This window comes from Cajanus cajan, chromosome 4 (assembly GCF_000230855.2).
Source record: "Cajanus cajan strain Asha chromosome 4, NIPB_CcT2T_4, whole genome shotgun sequence".
In the NCBI taxonomy this organism is placed as follows: domain Eukaryota; kingdom Viridiplantae; phylum Streptophyta; class Magnoliopsida; order Fabales; family Fabaceae; genus Cajanus; species Cajanus cajan.
In genome coordinates, this window is record NC_138520.1 from 8,236,056 (window position 1) to 8,255,632 (window position 19,577).

The 19,577-nt window shown below is 34.9% G+C and overlaps 1 protein-coding gene and 1 pseudogene across 1 annotated transcript; both read right to left on the reverse strand.

Annotated features, from left to right (window-relative positions):
• Nucleotides 1-4,628: 4,628 nt before the first annotated feature.
• LOC145957135 (uncharacterized) lies at nucleotides 4,629-6,643 on the reverse strand. Its single transcript, XM_083073350.1, has 3 exons — nucleotides 5,014-6,643; nucleotides 4,786-4,922; nucleotides 4,629-4,682 (listed from the first exon to the last, which is right to left on the reverse strand). The coding sequence occupies exons 1-3, from the start codon at nucleotides 6,641-6,643 to the stop codon at nucleotides 4,629-4,631; spliced, it is 1,821 nt and encodes a 606-aa protein (XP_082929476.1).
• A 348-nt stretch (nucleotides 6,644-6,991) lies between these two features.
• On the reverse strand, nucleotides 6,992-12,300 carry LOC145957136 (alpha-L-arabinofuranosidase 2-like; annotated as a pseudogene).
• Nucleotides 12,301-19,577: the final 7,277 nt, after the last annotated feature.

Here is a 19,577-nt window from a genome sequence, read left to right on the forward strand (position 1 = left end):
CACCACAACATATAATTATTGCTAAAGACAATAATTAACAAAAACTTATAATATATAATTAAATGTTCAAAAAAGTAAAAGAAAAATGGTGTATCATATGGAAAAATATATATTTTTATGTGGGAATGAGAAAAATCAACCTCAATCTTTTTGAAAGACTTACTTAAAATTGATTTAGTAATATATTAAAAATTATAATATATATATATATATATATATTCAAATAATTTTATATTTACATATATTTTATATCATTTTAATTTATATATACATATTCGTTTTACAATATTATCTTTATCAATATATTATAAATATATAATTTTAATAAAAAAATAATTTTATTATACATTTTTATTATTCATTTTTCTTTAAAAAATATTTTTCCTTCATAAAAGAGAAAAAATGACTACATTAATTACAAAAAATCCAATAAATAGATAAATAAATAGATAGAGTGAGAGAGAGGAGGGGAAGGGGAGGAAAGGGACAAAAATGTATAAATTGTAAATAAAAATAGGTTAAATTAATCCATAAGTTTCTATAGTTTAAAACATTCTGAATGGATTTTTATTATTTTTAAAAATCTTGTAATTACCATTCACTCACAGACGTTGTTAAATTCTGTTAGCTTATGCTAACTATATTATGTGACATGATAATTATATTTTAATATGGTAATTAATTACCTATTCATTTCCATTTATTTTAAATGTTTTTAATTAAGCCCCTAATTTTATTATGCTTACACCATAACTTATGATTCCTTCAAAGTTTACATTTAAATTATGTATGCTTATTAAGATTACAAAGAGGTGTAATAGGTGAAATCCAGTCCCAAGCATTTCATATCTGAATTTCTCTAATACTTATTTTAATTTGCATATTTGTCACTTGTTTTAAGTTTTATTAATTTTAACTTTGAGTTTAATGAATCAGGTGTTGAATATGTGTGAATATATAATATGTATTTATTTTGTGCTTTTCAAAATTAATAGAGAATCAATCAATCTACCTAGTTCCTGAGGAGACGACCTTACTCATTACTGTTACAAGTTGATTCTGGTACATTTGCCACGGGATCAACGGTACGTGTGAGAAATGTTATTGAAATTAATTATAACTTCTCTATCATTTGTAAATCATGATTTATTTTAGTTTCTATTTTTAATACATTTTGAAAACTATAAAAAAAAAAATCACTATTTGTTAAGAATTAAGTTTCCCCAATCAAATTATAAATACAAAAATGTTAAATAGAAATTGAGTGAGTCTTGCACAAGTTCTCGCGATTTGAATATTTAAAATCCTATCCATTATAGAACATGCTTTTGATTTTGGTACATTTGTAAAATCATTAACCACCACCATAGCCCAAATGAGCCCCCTTTTCTACTAGCTCAAATAGCCCCCACAAACAATACCAGACAAAACAAGAAAACAATAAAAATAAAATTAAAAATAAAATAATAAATAAAAAAACAAGCTTCCTTTATTGCTTTTCATTTCACGATTTTGAAATTAAAAAAAAATTATTTCATCGGATGAAATTTAAATTGATGTAAAAAGCTCTTTTTTCCACCGGTTTTGATTTAAATCTGTTTAAAATGAGTTTTTTTACATCAATTATTTTATAAAAATATCATTATATTATTTTCTACCTCAATCACGTAATGATCGTTGTAGAATATAGCAATGTCAAGTGATATTTTTGTATTAATATTTTATGTTTAAATTTTGTTTTATTTTTAGTTGTTGATTGATCATTTGATATTAAAAGATAATTAAAGAAGAGAAAATCTTAAAATAAGGTTTGTATGAAGACAAGGACTAAAGACATGGAGTTGGAAAACATGCTTTAGTTTTGATCCTAGTTGAGATTTTACTTGGTGCGCATCTATATATGATGTCAACAAAGCGGTAGTAAAATTGAAAAATGATTTTAACTTTCAATTTTATGTTCTCAAATAAAAAAGAAAAAAAAAACTTATAATTTGTTCTTCTTGTCATTTAAAATGCGAAAAATATAACATAAAATAAACGGAAATAACATTCTTCTTTAATTAACACAAACAGTTACATATTTTTGAGCCTTGACAACAGAACTCAGTATAATACTCGCACATCTTCGTGCTCAAACTCTTGATAATAATACATTTCCGCATAACGTAAAAGATAGGCCACAAAATCTCTTGCTTCGGAACTATCTTCTTATCAAATTAACAAATCCAATGATGTCACTGAATAGGGGGAGAGAATCACTTTCACGTTACTGCCAACCTTCCCTGCTGAACTTGTTTGTGGAACCACCTGTATTTAATTTATGTAATGTATCTAACACAAGTACAGCAAAACCAAATTGTACCTTCTGCGGCTCTGAGAAGGAGTTCTCATCCATTACTTGGTTAGATGTAAGGACTGTGGCTTTAGTATCATAATATTGTTGCACGGTTGCGTTCAACCCATTTATAGAAATGCTAAGGCTCTCACTTGCTGTTCCAAAGTTTACTACCTGCAGAAATCAATTATTACTCCAGGTGAATATAGTGATAGTTAAAATCATTTACACCAAATATAAATGCTAATCGAAGATGAAAAATGAACTAGACCTAATCTAAAAGATGCTCATATTTGTTTCACTTTCAGACATTGCATATAACAATAGTCAGAATTTCAGTTTAGTTGAAAAAGGACACCTCTTACCTTTATTCTTAGGTAGTTTTTCTTCTCTGTAGAATTTTTCCAAATAATTGCAGATGCAATGAGTTTATTGGATGAATTAATTGTACTGAGTGTTGAGTCAAGAAATGTTGCTCCACTGGACTCAATGAAAAGTTTTTGCACCCAATAGCTTGGAGTTCCATAAACCTGATATGAGTCGAACACAATTGCATCCGGAACCCATCTACATTGACACGTTTACAAAATCTTGTGTTTTTATGGGAACCCATGGTTTTAAATTGCGGTTGCGGTCGCGGTTGCGGTCGCGGTTGCAGTTACTGCGGTTGCGGGTATTGCGAGTATTGCGATGCGGATTGCGGCTGTTGCGGTGTGAAATTATTAATTATTTGCACTAAATATAAAAAAATTGTAATTATTGATATATGTTTTATTTTTAAAAATTTATACATTTTTATTCCTTTTTTAAAACATTCTATTATTTTAATGAATAATTTAATTTATTTTAAAATTAATTTAAAAGTAAGAGAAACACAATAGTGGTTAGATTAATTCTTACATAATATTTGTCATAATATCTCAAAAGCAAATTGTCTCATTGACACAAATAAAAAACTTAAAGGTACACACATTTAGACAAGTTTTAAATAGACAAGAAAGAAAAAAGGACATGGCTTGACATAAAGTAATATGATTGCCCACAAGTTTCATTGTCATCAATTATCTGAGAAGCAATGCCACCCTTCAGAGATGCATTTCACTACAAGGAAAAAATATGAAATTTTTATTAATATTGTAAAACTATAAAAAGCATGAACTTTTTTTCACAAGTGAAAAATTATAAATATAATAAATTTATAACTCACATGATACTTATTACCACATAGTAGAGTGACGAGGATGATCATAGCCTCTACTCTCGCTTTGGCTATCCCCTTGTGTGGCTCCTTGTCCAAAAACATAATCAAAAAATCCAACACTTTGTTGTTGATAATAAAGATCATTATAATTCATTGATGGTTGGTGGTATGAGGGAACTTGGTCACTTCCATATTGATTGTATGCATTAAAATAAGGATGTTGATAAACTAATGGTGGATAGTACCCTTGACTACTTTCTGAAGAATCATCAATATTGAATTCACTAAAACTTTGTTCAATATGAGAAGATGAAGAATCTTGACATGACACATTTTGTTTATTTTTTCCTCTTCTAACTTGTGAATTGTCTCTTCTATTATCACCTGAAAATGAACGATCAGGAGGAATCATACCTGGCATAGAAGTAGTGAAATCAATTACCAGATTTGTGTCACGCCTATTATATGGAGTCTCTTGATATGGATCATTTTGTCTTTGTTCATCCTCATCATCCTCACCATCATTTTCTTCACCATCAATATCAACACCATCATCACCACTATTATTACTTGGTGGGCTTAAGTCACCCCCATCATTATCACTATCTCCACCTTCCACATCTTCATCATCTGTATCAATTCGAGGCAACCACTCTGAATTTTGAACTCCATCTAAAAGTGGATTTTCTATTTCTTCTATCCATGCAGATAATGGATCATCTTCTCGAAATATATAATCAAGATTAATTGGATTGAAACTTGATTCAATTTCTTCTTGACTTTTTCTCATTTGATGCCTCATTTTCAATTTCATGTTGTAATGTGTAAAGACAAGTTTCTGCAACTTTTTGTACTTAAGCCTATTCCTTGTCTTTGTATGAATATAGCTAAACGTACTCCAGTTTCTTTCACAATTTGTGGCTGAAGTTGTTTGACTTAAAACTTTAATAGCCACACGTTGAAGTTCAGGAGAGCATGAACCAAACATCAACCACCATTCAGCTTTTTAAGAGATCAAGAAAAAAAAAGTTATTATTTATAAAAAAAATACATTTATTTATTGAGAAAGGAAGAAACTATATTTACCTGGATTCATTCTAGACCAAGCTCTTTGAGCTTGAGGTGTAGCAAATGTTTCACCCATGTCTTTAAACAATACCAACTATATAACATTATATTGTATAATATATCAATACATAGTTATATAACAATAATTTTAAAAAACAAAATATAATTATTTATTACTAACCGAGTTTAAAGCTTTAATTTGATCATCCATGTTTCTCTCCAATTTCATAATGACCTTTTTGGTTCCTTCAAATGTCTCTCGATACACATCAGATCCATGTTCAACTCCATATTGAAATTGTGGATTAAGAAAATACCCTAAAAAATAAATAGTTAATCAATATGTATCTATAATTGTATGTATTAATGTATTGCTTTATATAATAAACGTAAAATTACAATGACATACCAGCAGAATGAAGATCAGAATGCATGAATCTCCAACGCTTGTCAATTATTTCTTGGTATTGAGAATAATAACGAGAACTTTTTTGAATTGATTGTTTTGCTCGATCAATTGCCTCATATATAAAACCCATTGTTGGTTTCTCATCACCATCAACTAGCCTCAAAACTTTTACTAAAGGCTCAAATACCTTCAATATATCATTAGCCTTGCTCCAAAAATCATTGCCAATAACAATTTGTCTTGCTTCAAATGCCAATCCATTTTTGTCTCTTCCAAATTTAGATCGTCTAAATTCTTCTGAGTTGAACATGTTCCTCAAGCCTTGCTTTTGTTGCACAATTGCTTGAAGTTGTAAGAATTGTGTTGCAAATCGGGTAACACCAGGACGAACAATTTCTCTACCTCCAGTGTATTTTTTCATGAGATTTACAATCCATGTGTGATTGTAGATAAAAGTTGTTACTACTTTTGCATCACTTAATAACTTTTGCACATTCTTTTTTTTCCCTATATCCTCCAAACAAAGATCCAAACAATGTGCTGCACATGCAGTCCAATATAAATGTTGTCTCTTTTCCATCAACTTTTGACCAGCTGCTTTAAGTGCTTTTTCATTATCTGTAACAACTTGAATTACAAATTCTTCTCCCACTTCATCCACAACCTTATCCAATAACTGAAAGTAGTAATCAGTATTTCTACTGTCAACATTAGAAGCATCAATAGATTTCAAGAAAATCGTTCCCTTGCTACAATACACTAGAAAATTCATAATATGTGTATGATTTACACTATCTGTCCAACCATCACACATTATTGTTACTCCTTTTTCCTTCCATGTAGTTTTCAACTTGCTTATCCATTCTTGCATGCTTTTATATTCAGCTTCTAAATACACATCAGAAACTTCATAAGGTGTAGGGCATTTAACTGATGGACCTACCTCAGCTGCTGCAATAATCAAATTATGCAACCATGGAGAATTTGATAAATTCATAGGTAAGCGTTCATAAATTATAAACTTGCTTACCGCTTCTCCGAGCTTTTTCTTTAATGTTTTCATAAGACCCCCACCTATTTTTGGTTGTTTCATACTTTTACTTCTCACAAGATCCACATTTGTAGACCTTAAAGCAAAAGTAGCATCTTCTTTTCTTGAAGTTTGACTAACACTCATGCGAGAGCTTCCACCTGATTCATAGATGTTATTAGATCCCTCTGTTTGTTGTCTGAATTGTTGTCTATCTTCCCACTCACGTTGTGATCTAATGCTTTGTTGCGAAGCTATCATCATCTCCTCGTCACTATCTTCTTCATCATCTTCTCTTAATCGAGATTCAAATTCTTCTTTTCTTTTTCTAAAGTCAATTTTCTTTTCTTTTCTATCTTTGAGAAGTTTCATCATATTCTCCCTAACAAATGACGTGACTCTTGGACAACCTGCTACTTGACCTTTATCATGTGCTATGTGTTGCTTCAATCTTGTAATGCCACCCCTTATTATCTTTTGACAAAGTTTACATTGGACATTGTTGCGATTTCCTGCTATAGGTACTCCAAAATGCCATCCAATATCGTCGCTTGGAGCACCTTCTAGTCTTCCTATAGGAAATTCTTCATTTGATGTCATTATGTATTATATCTGTATAAAATTTTGAAAATATAATATCAATCTAATTAAATTATATTTCAAACTTCAGAACAATGACTAATAAATTAACATAATAATAAAAATAAATATAAACAACCTAATATTGATATACATATAATTAGGCTAAGCATATTATATATAAAAATATTGCAAAATATTCTAATAATCATTCACATCTATACTAATATATAAAAGGGATACCATTTTCGGTAACCACTTTGGTCTTTGCATATATGTTAAAATCAACAATAATTCCCGACAATAAATTTTCAAAGTTCTTATTCTATGTTAAAGAGTATAAGTTTTCAAGGCAAAAGCATAAGAAAATTACCTCCTGTCATTTATATTTGAGAACAGTGGTGCATAAGAAACCATATCGACAACATCACTGCATCGGAAAAAAAAAATTATATGTAAGAAATAAAAAACTTTATATGGTTAAGTTGAAAAACCACACAAAACACAGTACATTAAAAAAAGTTAAAACAAATTCGTAAACCTGTTTTTTTCCAATCCAATGAGAAACGCAGCTTCAGCCACAGCAGCCAAAAGACTTCCATTTCCAGCATCTTTTCTCCACACCGCATATTCACTAACAAAAGCCTGTAATCAAATTGAGCACTCATATATCAAATGACAGATAAATCAATATCGATAAATGATGAATTGGAAGAGTTCATAAAAATTTAAAACTGAAATTAATCAAACCTTTGGACCAGATCGTGATGTGTGATCGAACTGAGTAGACTTAGAAAACATGCCATCTGTGTAAATCTAATAAAAATAAAACATTAAGAAGGATGTGAGTAATTGAAAAACACAACAAGACAAGAAAACACTCTTGCCAAAGCTGAAGCAACAAATGAAAGTTCAATATGTAGTATCAGAATGTTATCATTACATGATAATCGAACAAATCAGCTGGATGATTTAATGGTTTAGTAGAAACATCGCAATTTGAGATAATTTTAATATCAGGGTAGGCATATCTTATAGCATCATGGAACCTAAGGTAATTTCCTGATAAGAAACAAAAAGTCAAAAAAAATTAAATTAAATTAACAATTGAATTAATCAAAGTCAATCTTTAGAATCGTGCAAAATTTCAAAGGTGATCGATCAGTCGTATAAAACAAGTTTTCATGGTTAACATATATATGAAGATTGCACTAAAATATGTGCTCACAGGATGATAAACACAATAAAATTGCATACCTTCATAATTAAAAAGACCACAATCTTCATTTCCAATAGCAACAAATCTCAAGTCAAATGGCTTAGGATGTCCCATTGCAGCTCTAACAGAACCCCACTTTGACCTAGGAGAGCCTTTTGCAAATTCAATGCCATCGAGAGCGTCCTTTTAATGCATAGATTTATAGTAAATATAAAGATATAATTCATAATTAACTAAGAATAAAAGAGCAAGGGAAGAAAGTTGTACTTGTACGTAAGGTGCTATGTTTGATGTATTAATTTCGTCATGGTGACTGATACCTAAATGTGACATTTAAATTAATTAATTAATAAAAAAAATTCAAATACTTGCATGTGATTGTTGAGAACAAATTTCAATTGGGGTAAGATGAATGAATATATATATATACCAGCGTTGAACACCCATACGGGCAATGTACCAAGGTCCTCTGTTAGCTGTTAAAAAATATTAAATCATTATATTAATTCAATTAACTAAGTAGGACAAATGGTGTAAAAAATCAGAAGAAAAAAATAGGACAAATTCAATTATGTTATATATGTAAAAAGATACTCACTTGGAGATACTCAAAATAACCGATTCCATCGTCACTCCAATAGTTCCAAATATCATTAAAGTGTCCAGGTCTCTCTTCCCATGGTCCAACAGTATCTTTCCACTAATATTTGTTTTGCAGATAATTACCTTCAACATAAGTGCCACCTAATGCATCGCCATTCACAAATAGAGTTATTCCAAAGGTTACATGGAATTCGACATATATACACCCTTGCACACAATGCCCTAATTACATGTGAATGGGTGAATACAACTAGATCAGTTTCGACAGCTTTTTTTCCCACCATGATACATTCTTTTAATTACTTATAACTGTCTAGAAACTGATTTGTGTTTTTACACATTTAATTTAACTGTTTAGGCAAGAATGCAGCGTATATTGTTCCCCAATATAAATAAATAAATAAATATATTGTATAGCAAATCCTCACTCTGAAAGCATAGAATTTCAACAAACCGGGAAATCTAAGAATTTTTGGTTTCAAATCTGCAACCATTTGGTAAAGGTCCTTTCGGAAGCCATGACCCTGTGACAAGAGAAGAGTGAAATGATATCAAGGAAAAGAACAAACAAAATATAATGCACTGCCATCATTGGGTATTGAGAACTTATTATAATAATTATTAATTATTTTATTACTGAGAACACGTGAAAACTACTACTATGATAATTAATTTGAATAATTCCTTCCTTAGGATTTTTTTTTGGGATTAAATTACGATTGTAATTTAATGTGAGATCAAAGTTTATTTAAATTTTCAATAGTAATTAATTACCAAAAATTTGGGTGAACTATTTTTTCCCCAGAATAATCGATGACACTTTAAATTATTGTAAGACAAAATAATTAATATTAAATCTTACAAAATTAAAGTAATGGGGTTTTCATCTTTAGCCACATTTGTTGATTTATAAGGTGTGATTCTTTTATTCTACTAACCAAGTAAGTGTCCAATGGCAACGCTGACACCTGGTCTAACAAATAAACCCCTTGGATAGTAGTGGTTATTTGAAGACTTGAAATATGATTAGTAGCTTTTGCTTCCACTATTATCTCCACCCTGTTCCATTTTGCACCTCCATAACCATACCTGTCAAGAACCATCACAACAAATAATCTTATGAATATAGGTTGCAGAATCTCTACCACATGTCTTCTAAAGAAAAAAAAGAACTAACTTGATATTTGATGACACTATGTTAACATCAACACCCGTGAATGAAAGTTGAAAATTAAGTTTTTCTTTTGATTTAACATGATAGACCACCTTGTACCTCTTCCCTTGCTCGATATTCTGATGATCATTGAAGAAAGAAAAACTTTTAGAAAGATATACATTAAACTAATAATAAATTTGTCATTTCTTAAGAAAAATAAAGGTGTGACATTAAGTCTTTATTTTCAGATTCATTTCTGCTATATTTAAACTTAAATAATAAAAAGAAAAAATATGAAAAATATTTATATGTATTAATTATTTTCTTACCATGCCCCAGTAACCAGGGTTAGAGACGCCAACGCCACCAGAAGGGCAAGGTGTGTAACCACCACAGTGCACCACCATTTGTAATGCAGCTTTATTACGCTCAAAGCAAGATGAACGGTTAATTGATACAGAAATCAACGATTCATTTCCAATAATTGTCCAAGGATAAATATTTAAGGTATTGTTTGGGCCTCCAGCTTTAAAGCCTAAAATTAGATTGATAATAATAGAAAAATATCACTTAAAATATATTGAAATCTAAATGAAACATTGAACTAGGAAGACAAAGATGAAGAATTGTTTTTGGGATATGGATATAACCTCTGTTGCTAACAAGTTCTGCCCACAGTCCCCCGGCGGCAGCATGATTAATCTCCTGAAAAATAAGTTCAAAGAAATTGATGACCATTTTAGAAATTGAATTTTTTTTTCTTTTTTTTCTGATACTTGTTTTCTATAGGTTCATCTCCTGAAAAATAGGTTATTATGTAATACATCTTTAGAAATGAGTTTGGTTTATCTTTCGTGATTTGGTCTATATTTCGTTTATTTAATAAATAAATTTTGTAAATATTTTAAAACATGTGTTTAGCTAAAAGGAAATTTTCAAACTCTAAATTTGTTTCATTTGCATTAATTACTAATTTTAAAGTTGAATATTGATGTCATGCATGCAATGCAAGGAGAATAATTTGTTGCATTACCTCGAGAAATGCTCCAAGAAAGGTGTAAGGAATTCGCCTTGTAGTGGCTTTGGTAGCAGCATTTACAACTAGCGTTGAGTTTGCATCAACGTAGCAATACTGAAATGCAAGAAAATAAATCACCAAGGAATACAACATAACACCCAAGGAACCTTTGGAAGAACAAAACACCATTTTTTTCAAGATTTTAATGATATCCTTGTTTAACAAAACGATCGTATATATAGGCAACGAAATTGTATAAATTGTAAATAAAATTAATTGTCTTAAGGGAAAAAAATAATTTTAAGAAAAAAAAAACTAAGAAAAAACTACTTTAACTACTTTAATTACTTAAAATAATCTTATCTTACCGAATCATCTTCTGTATTAGTTGGTTAAAAGCAAAAGCGTTAAATACTTTCATATTTTAAATTGGTACTTATCTAAAGTCTAAACTATTAACGATGTACGTCATACGTGAACTGTCAGCGAAAAAACATGGAGGATAATTTCAAAACATTTTGTTTTTGATAACTGAATGGATAATTTTAAAACACAAAAGTGGAAAATGAATATAGGCTTTAAAACATAAACATGGAATTAAAGAATGCAAGTGGAAAGATTCGTTCCAACTTACATGTTGTAACAATAATGTTTTTCCATCAACAACAAATCATCTACTCGTAATATTATTGAGCATAAATCCTTAAAAAATTTACTTAACTCGGTAATAGGTTTCCATACTTAATATGTTAATGCACGAAAAACAATGGGTAATAGTCTCTCCATAAAAACATGACAATCATGACTTTTCATTCCATAAAACTTCCTTTCTTCTATGTTTACGCATTTATGCAAATTTGAGACATAATCATCAGGCATTTTCAACTCACTAACCCATTTGCAGACAACCTTTTTTTGTTCATTGGATAAAACAAACTTTGCCTTAGGCTTTAACTCTTTTCCATTAGTATGCACTTATAGTTCTAATTCACGTCGTCGACAATGCTCTTTCAAATCTTTTCTTGCATTAACATCATCTTTAGTCTTATCTTTGATGTCCATCACTGTATTAAAGCATTAACAAAGACATTTTTCTCTATATGCATCACATCAAGATTATGTCATATTAAGTTGGTTTTCCAATAAGGCAACTCCCAAAAGATGCTCTGCTTTGTCCAATTATGAGACACACCATGTCCATCACATATACAAGGACTAACCTCAATTATTTTTGGGAGACAACAAACTTGTTCCCATACTTCATTCCCACTTAAAAACTGAGGTGGTTGAGATTTTTCTATCCGATTCTTGTAAAATGCATCCTTATTTCTCCTAAAAGAATGGTTAATAGGCAAAAATTGACAATGTGAATCAAACCAAGAAAATTTACTTTCGTTTTTCAATCTGAAAGCCTTTGATTGATTCGTAGAATACGGACATGCTAATCTACCAGATGTACTCCAACCTGACAACATTGCATATGCAGGAAAATCACTAATAGTCCACATTAGTGTAGCTTTCATTACAAAATTTTGTTTCCTCGAAATGTCATATGTCACCACTCCTTCATCCCATAACTGTTTTAGCTCATCTATCAACAGTTGCAAATACACATCTATCTTACCTTTGGGATTATGTGGTCCAGGAATGAGTAATGCCAAAAACATATAAGGAGTTGTCATGCATAGTTCTGGAGGAAGATTATAAGGTGTGTGTGACACCCTTCTACCCCAACATTAATATACAACAAATGTAAAAAAAATTTCTTTCTTTTTGGGTAAATAAAATCTTTCATAGTTGACAAATGTCTCAAATATCACAAGGTAGAAGATTCACCCTTATTAGCATGTTACATCGTGGTTGACCATAAGGTACACCTTGTTAGTCGTGGGTATGCGGCCTCAGCGCCACACCTGGAGTAATATATGCATATGATGCATGTCATACATTTATAATCTCATTGACTCAACATTTAACTTATTACATAATTTCATTTAGTACATCATGTCATAGTCTCATAATCATAGTTTGTCTCAATAGTCCATTCTTAGGTCTCATGTCATTTGTCCATATTTCACATGGTCATGTCATAAATACTCCTCATAAGGTCCGCACAGGAATTCACAGAGATCCAGAGAGCATTCTTGTTCATATTAAAACTCATTTATTATTAACATTAATTTCATATTCATTTATTATTTTTCAACAAAGAACAAAGTAGAGTAAATAGAAAATCAAACAGAACAACGACACCTTCAACAAAGAGCAAAGTAGAGTAAATAGAAAATCAAACAGAATAACGGCACCTTCAACAAAGAACAAAGTAAAGTAAATAGAAAATCAAACAGAACAACGGTAAGGGATTGAAATTACATAATTATTTATTATTTCCAACAAGAAATAAAGTAGAGAAAATAGAAAATAAGACAGAACAACGACAAGGGATTGAGATTACATAATTATTTATTATTTCCAACAAGAAATAAAGTAGAGCAAACAGAAAATAAGACAGAACAACGGCAAGGGATTGGGGGCCAATCCGACAAACAAACTATCCAACAATTATCCCCACACCCCTGAGCAAGGTTTCTCACTCCCCCCCTTACCTGGATAAGCGGAGTTGAAACTTGGGTAGGGCCTCCTCCTCTGGATTCCCTCTTTCCTTCCCTCTCTTTCTTTCTTTCTTTCTCTCGCTCTTTCTCTCTCTCTCTCTCTCTCCTTTTTCTCTCTCTAATATTTCACCTTCTCACTCAGTATAAAATTTTCACCCCCCTTGCCCCTATTTATAGGCATCCGAGGGTCCCCGGAACGGCCCGTATTGGATTCGGAACGGCCCGTTCTGGATCCTTCGAACATAGGCAAATTTAGCAACGGGAACGGCTCGTTCCAAAATCAAAACGGCCCGTTCCCAAAAAGCAGAACGACCCGTTTCAAAAAGCAGAACGGCCCGTTCTTAAGTTCACGTTTACACTGATTGACCATAGTTGGAACGGCCCGTTTCCAACTAAGGTCTTTAGGCAATTTCATAACCTTGGAACGGCCCGTTTCCCTTTGGGAACGGCTGTTAAGTCTCAATTTTACCTCTTTTTGGATGAGACTTATTGAACAAATTCCACTCATCCTTTGAACCATTGCAATATAATTGTTCTCTTTTTGGTTCATTTTGTGTGCAGATATAACTAACCCAAATTCAGCTAACAATACCTTAATACACCTCATTTTTTGTGCAGGTATTGAGCTAGTGAATTGAGGATGGAAGACCTTAGGATTGGAAATCTAAGGAGCTAAGGAGCAGAGCAGAGTGTCTGCGTCGGGCGCAATATGAACCGCGCCGGGCTTGAGAAGAGCAGAGCATTCAATTTCTGCAAGTTACACATGCGCCGGGCGCGAAACTACCTGCGCCAGGCGTGATCGAGACAGAGAGGCTTGAAACTCTCTGGAAGACATTACGCCGGGCGTAAAATGGAATTGCGCCGGGCTTACAATGAGGCAGAAAGTGTTTAAAAGATTACGCGCCGGGTGCGAAGACTTACACGCCGGGCGCGAAACCCTAATCTGATCTCCCAGGCTCGTATTTGAAGCCATTTTCGAGTGAGAAACCCTCATTCACACATTGGGCACCTCCAGGAGCTGCGGAAGGGATTCCCAGGGCTTGGGATCGTTCGTGTGCGGATCTTTCCTTCGGTTCTTCACTTCTCCTTTCATCTCTATTTTGTATTTACCCTCATTGTTGAGTGGTTCCACCCAATTTTATGGGGTTAGATGTAACCAACGTACTCTATTGTAATCCTTACGTTTTTAATGATATATATATATATTGTTTCATTCTTTGTTGTGTACGTTTCTACGCTTAATGCTTGCTTTGAATTGATCACCCTTTGCATGATTTAAGGTTCCATTGAGTATTGGGAAATACCCTTGAAACTTGTTCTGGAACATATGCCTAGTGGAGATTGTATCTAGGGATAGAGCTTGACACATTAGTAGTCTTAAACCCTAGCCCGTAATGCGAGTGTAGATATTGGGTACTCAAGGGATTGATATTCAATGTCCGCACCTAGACTCTTTCTCTAAGGGATTAGGTTTGAGTAAACTTATGGGTTGACTAAGCAATGTATGTAACAAGAGATTAAGGATACATTAGTGTTACGTTTGACCCCCACAACCTCACAATACCACAATATCATTTCTAACCTTTTCCATTCTCAAACAAATATTTTTATAGCTTTCATTCTAGTAGTCATGATCTTTAATTCACATTCACATGACAAACTACAAATTGGAATTATTCTTTAGTCATGAATAGTCAATAAATGCTTATTTTACCTTTTGTTCCCTGTGGATACGATATTTTTACTACTTGAACGGCCAGTATACTTGCCGTGTTTGAGACCGTTGATAGAATTAAACGAATTTACAAATATTAACAAAAGTGTTTCAACGGAAATCTCAACAAGTTTTTGGCACCGTTGCCGGGGATTAGCAAGGCAATTTAGTATTTATAGCTATTTGTGATTTAATCCTTTATTGCTGTTATTATTTTTATGTTAGCAATGAATTGTTGGAGCTAACTTGTGTACTCTAGTCTTCAGCTTTCTCTTGTATGCAAGGTACTGCTCAAATTATATTCACCAATCCTCCTGAGCCATTGTTGAGCAATCATGAGGTTGCACATTGGGCAAAGGGGAACAAGAGCAACAGGAGGAGAAGGAGAATCAGAGCACTTCAAGTTGGTCATCGTCAGGCTCGGGACAGTAAACAAGCGCTTCCTGGGAGGCAACCCAGAGATCTGAACTATGTTTTTATATGCCTTTCGGTTGCTTTAGTGTTTTAACTTTTATTGTGATTGTGTTATAATTATATGCTATACTTGTTTATGGGACTTGTTTTGTGATTGTTTCTGTTCTGTGATATGTATGTTGTATTGTATTATATTTGTTTTGTGTTAGGTATTAATTATGTGAATCTTGCTTGAGTGGGTTAATATAGATTAGAATATGTTAGGAGTGTGAGGAGTGGAAAAATCTAGGTGGACGCTTCACAGAGTTAACCACGCCGGGCGCGACTTAGCCACGCCCAGCGCACCTAGAGTAAATGGGCCTCTGCCAAGACCCACGCTGGGCGCAATTAGAAATTTCGCCCTGCCCAGACTTCATTAAAGCCCTAGAACGACTAAGCCCGGTGCATTTATTGGGGCGCCGGGCGCATTAACTACTGGAAGGTCTGAGCCTTAAATACGCCGGGCGCGAATCTTCCCAAGTCGGGCACATTGAATGCTTGCACGTTTGTAACCCTTACTACGCCCGGCGAGAAACGGCAGCGCCCGGCGCCACACCAGATGAGGGCAACTCTTGAGATTCTACTGATATCGCGTCAGACACGGGAGAATTGCACGCCCGGCGTGACCCATCAGATGCCCCATAACTCTTCGCGCCCACTCTTCCTCTCTTCACTCTCTCAACTTCCCACTCACTCTTTACGCTCCCATTCTCACTCAATCCTCTCACTCTCACGTCTCTCTCTTTCCCACTCTCTCCATCTTTCTCTCATTCTCCATCTCAAGGGAACGCATCTTCCTCTCCTCTCCTTCAACAACTCAAGTAGGTCTTCTCGTTTCCCTTTCTTTTTCCTTATTTTTCAGTTATTTTTATTTTTGGGTTCCTTGAGGGTTTCTTGTCACCCACATTGGGGTTTAGGGCTGATATGTCTTCACAAAAGGCAACCCCTAGGTGCAATCACGCCAGGCACGAAGAATCACGCTTGGCACAAACGTGACTTGAATTTTTTTTGGTTGAAGCTAAGCCCGGCGCGCCTTCTATCAAAGCCTCGAAACGGCCCGTTCCAATTCCAGAACGGCCTGTTTCGGACTTTGGAACGGCTGTTCCAATTCCAGAACGGCCCGTTTTGAACTGAAGAACGACCCGTTCTGATCTTGGAACAGCCCGTTCTGGGCTACTTTTCAAAAAAGCGTTCACTTGCGCCCGGCGCAATTCATTTTTGCGCCCAGCGCAGTCGGTTCCAGAGAGTCCTCTCTACTCTCTGCGCCCAGCGCAATTCTATTTTGCGCCCAGCGCGAATGACTCCAGAGAGTTTTCTACACTCTCTGTGTTAGGCGCATGAATCATAAGCCCGGCGCAATTCACCTTTGAACCCTTGTTTTCGTTGGTTTTTAGTTTCTTTTTAGGTCCCAGTTTTAGTCTAAGGCTAGTTTCCTTTTGACTAATTTACACTAGTCATCATTGTATGTTTTGTGCTCATGTTTATCTGCCTGGAATTTTTTATTTATTTTTGCAGATGACCTCCTCTAGTAAGCGCCCCCGTGCCAGCAAATCGGGTCAGCCTCCGCGCAAGCCGAGTCGGCCCTATTCCAACCTCTTTTTGACCGAGCGCAATGAGAAGCATTTCGAGTCTATAAGTGGCCGAAAGTTCATTCTAGAGAGGCGGGTTGAGTTGGAGCCAAATGAGGCTCCAGAATTTCAGGCTGAGTTGCGCAGACGCCGGTGGGATACGCTTGGTTCCTACCCCCTCCCGGCCAACATCGCTGTGGTGAAGGAATTTTACACCAATGCCCTGAGACAGGAGGGCCTTGCACCATTCACAAGCTATGTTAGGGGTGTGCATGTCCCCTATGATGCCCGGATGATCAATCAGTTTCTGGGGACTGCACTGAGGGCCGATGAGGCGTCTAAGTATGACAACTACAATACTGAGACGATGGACCCTGCTTTAGTAGAGGCGACTATCTGCGTACCTGGACGTGGGTTCCACAGGAATCGATCTCAGCTGCCTCTCCACGTGAAGCGTCAGGATCTTCTTCTAGTAGTCAGGATCTGGTCCGCCTTGGTGCATGCTAACATTCTCCCGTGCTCCCATGTTTCTGACCTGCACTGGTCCAGGTCCATGCTTATGTACTGCATCATGACACAGAGGACCGTGGACTTGGGAGGCATCATTTGTATGGAGATATCTGGCTGTGCCAACTCGGCTCCTGGCTCCGCCCTTGGACATCCGTCACTCATCACTCAGTTATGCCAGCTCGCAGGCGTGGATGTCCACTCCCCACCTTTTGAGGGTCCTGGCAGGGCCATTGATAGCAGATACATTTCTGCCTATTGCCAGGACCGCGCACCACCGGCAGCACTAGAGCCTATTCATGCCGCTACGCCTCAGGAGGACATACCCATGGAGGATGCTGCTGCTCCAGGCCGTCTACTCACTCTCCATCAGCGTTTTGACGCACTGGAGGGCCGCATGGAGACCTATATGCAGAGGCAGGAGGACCGGATGGAGTCTCTCCACCGCGGCCAGATGTTCATATTGGATACTTTCAGGAGTTTCTCCCTGCACGCCGCTCCTGCCTACCAGTTCCCCGCCACTGCTGACTATCATGCTTACACTAGGTGGCCTGGGGACCAGGCTCCTCATTTTGGGGGGGGGTGGAGCTGCTGATGCTGATGCTGATGCTGGAATTGGAGCTGGACATGATGATGATCAGGCCCCGTGATGGATGCATATGGAGCTTGCCTTAGGCCATTTTTATGTTTTTGTTGTAGTTTATTTTTAGTTTGTTTAATTGTTCTTATGTTTGAACTCTGTTATTATTATATTTAGTTCTTTTTTTATGATTACTCTGTTGGTTCTTTTTGTGAATAGTCTGCTTTAGCACGGTTTTTAATCTCGTTGATACTCGCTTTGCTTGTGGTCGATTCTGGATTGTGGTTTGCTTGATGTTTGTGGTGCGTGTACCTTAGACATTTTCAAGTCACGTTAGATCTTTAGTTCATGACTAGTTGCATACGGGTTTCAATGTTGATCATAGAACTGAGCTGAGTTTGATAGTTTGTGGATGCATAGCCGGGTGAGGTTTGAGCCTAAACACTAATGAGTGAACTACACTTAAGTTGCATGATAGACTTTGCTTGAGTTTCCCTAGTGGTTTGCTTATGTTGTGTACTTATGTGATCAAGGCATTCATATTTTCCCTTATTTTGTTAACCTTCTAAGCCAAGAAACCATTTCCACTTTTCACTTGACTCATACCTTCCTAAGCCTAAACACCACACCTTCTACTTGTCCCAAATCATGAAAAATTAACCATAACCTTTGCTTTGGTTAAGAGAGCAAATCGATGACATCAGATAAGTTTGGGGGAGTTGAAGAATGGGGAACTTTGGGAAGAAGAAAGTATGTGGTCAGCCATTACAAAAAAAAGGGAGAAAAACAAAGGGAGAAAAACAAAGCAAAACAAAAACAAAAATATTAAGATGTAAAAGTGTAAATATGCATCTCATAAAGGCTAATGGCTTAGATTCAGTTAAGGGCATGTGCTAAATTGTTGTATTGGGGTATGGAGAGGGATATCATTGTAGAAATTTCAATTGCTCTCTTAAGCCATAGCAACTTGAATCCTTGAAAGACCATGAGATACCATGAGATTGCTACTTCTTAACCCATATTTGCCCTAATAAAGACCTTCTCATAAGTGCCTGCATTTGTTTGACCACTGGTTTCATTTGGAAACGAAGAGCAAAGTTGAATCATGTGGCGTGAGTAGTAGACTAAAGAGAAACACTCGCCCTGATACACTAGTGTGCATAGAGAGAAACACTTTCCTAGTGAGGATGCATATACAGATAGTCATTACTCTTCTCAGCTCTTTGATCTCTTTTGAAACCTTTGTTTACACCTTGTCATGTTCTATTGCAATAACTGTGACTGAAAATTCATCTGAGGTTCATGCTTGCGAAAAAAAAATACAAGTAAACTAGGATGTAGAACTTGACACACTTGCATTGCTTGTTATCTGCTAGATTAATTACCTTTTGCTTGAGGACAAGCAAGGTTCTAAGTTTGGGGGAGTTGTTAAGTCTCAATTTTACCTCTTTTTGGATGAGACCTATTGAACAAATTTCACTCATCCTTTGAACCATTGCAATATAATTGTTCACTTTTTGGTTCA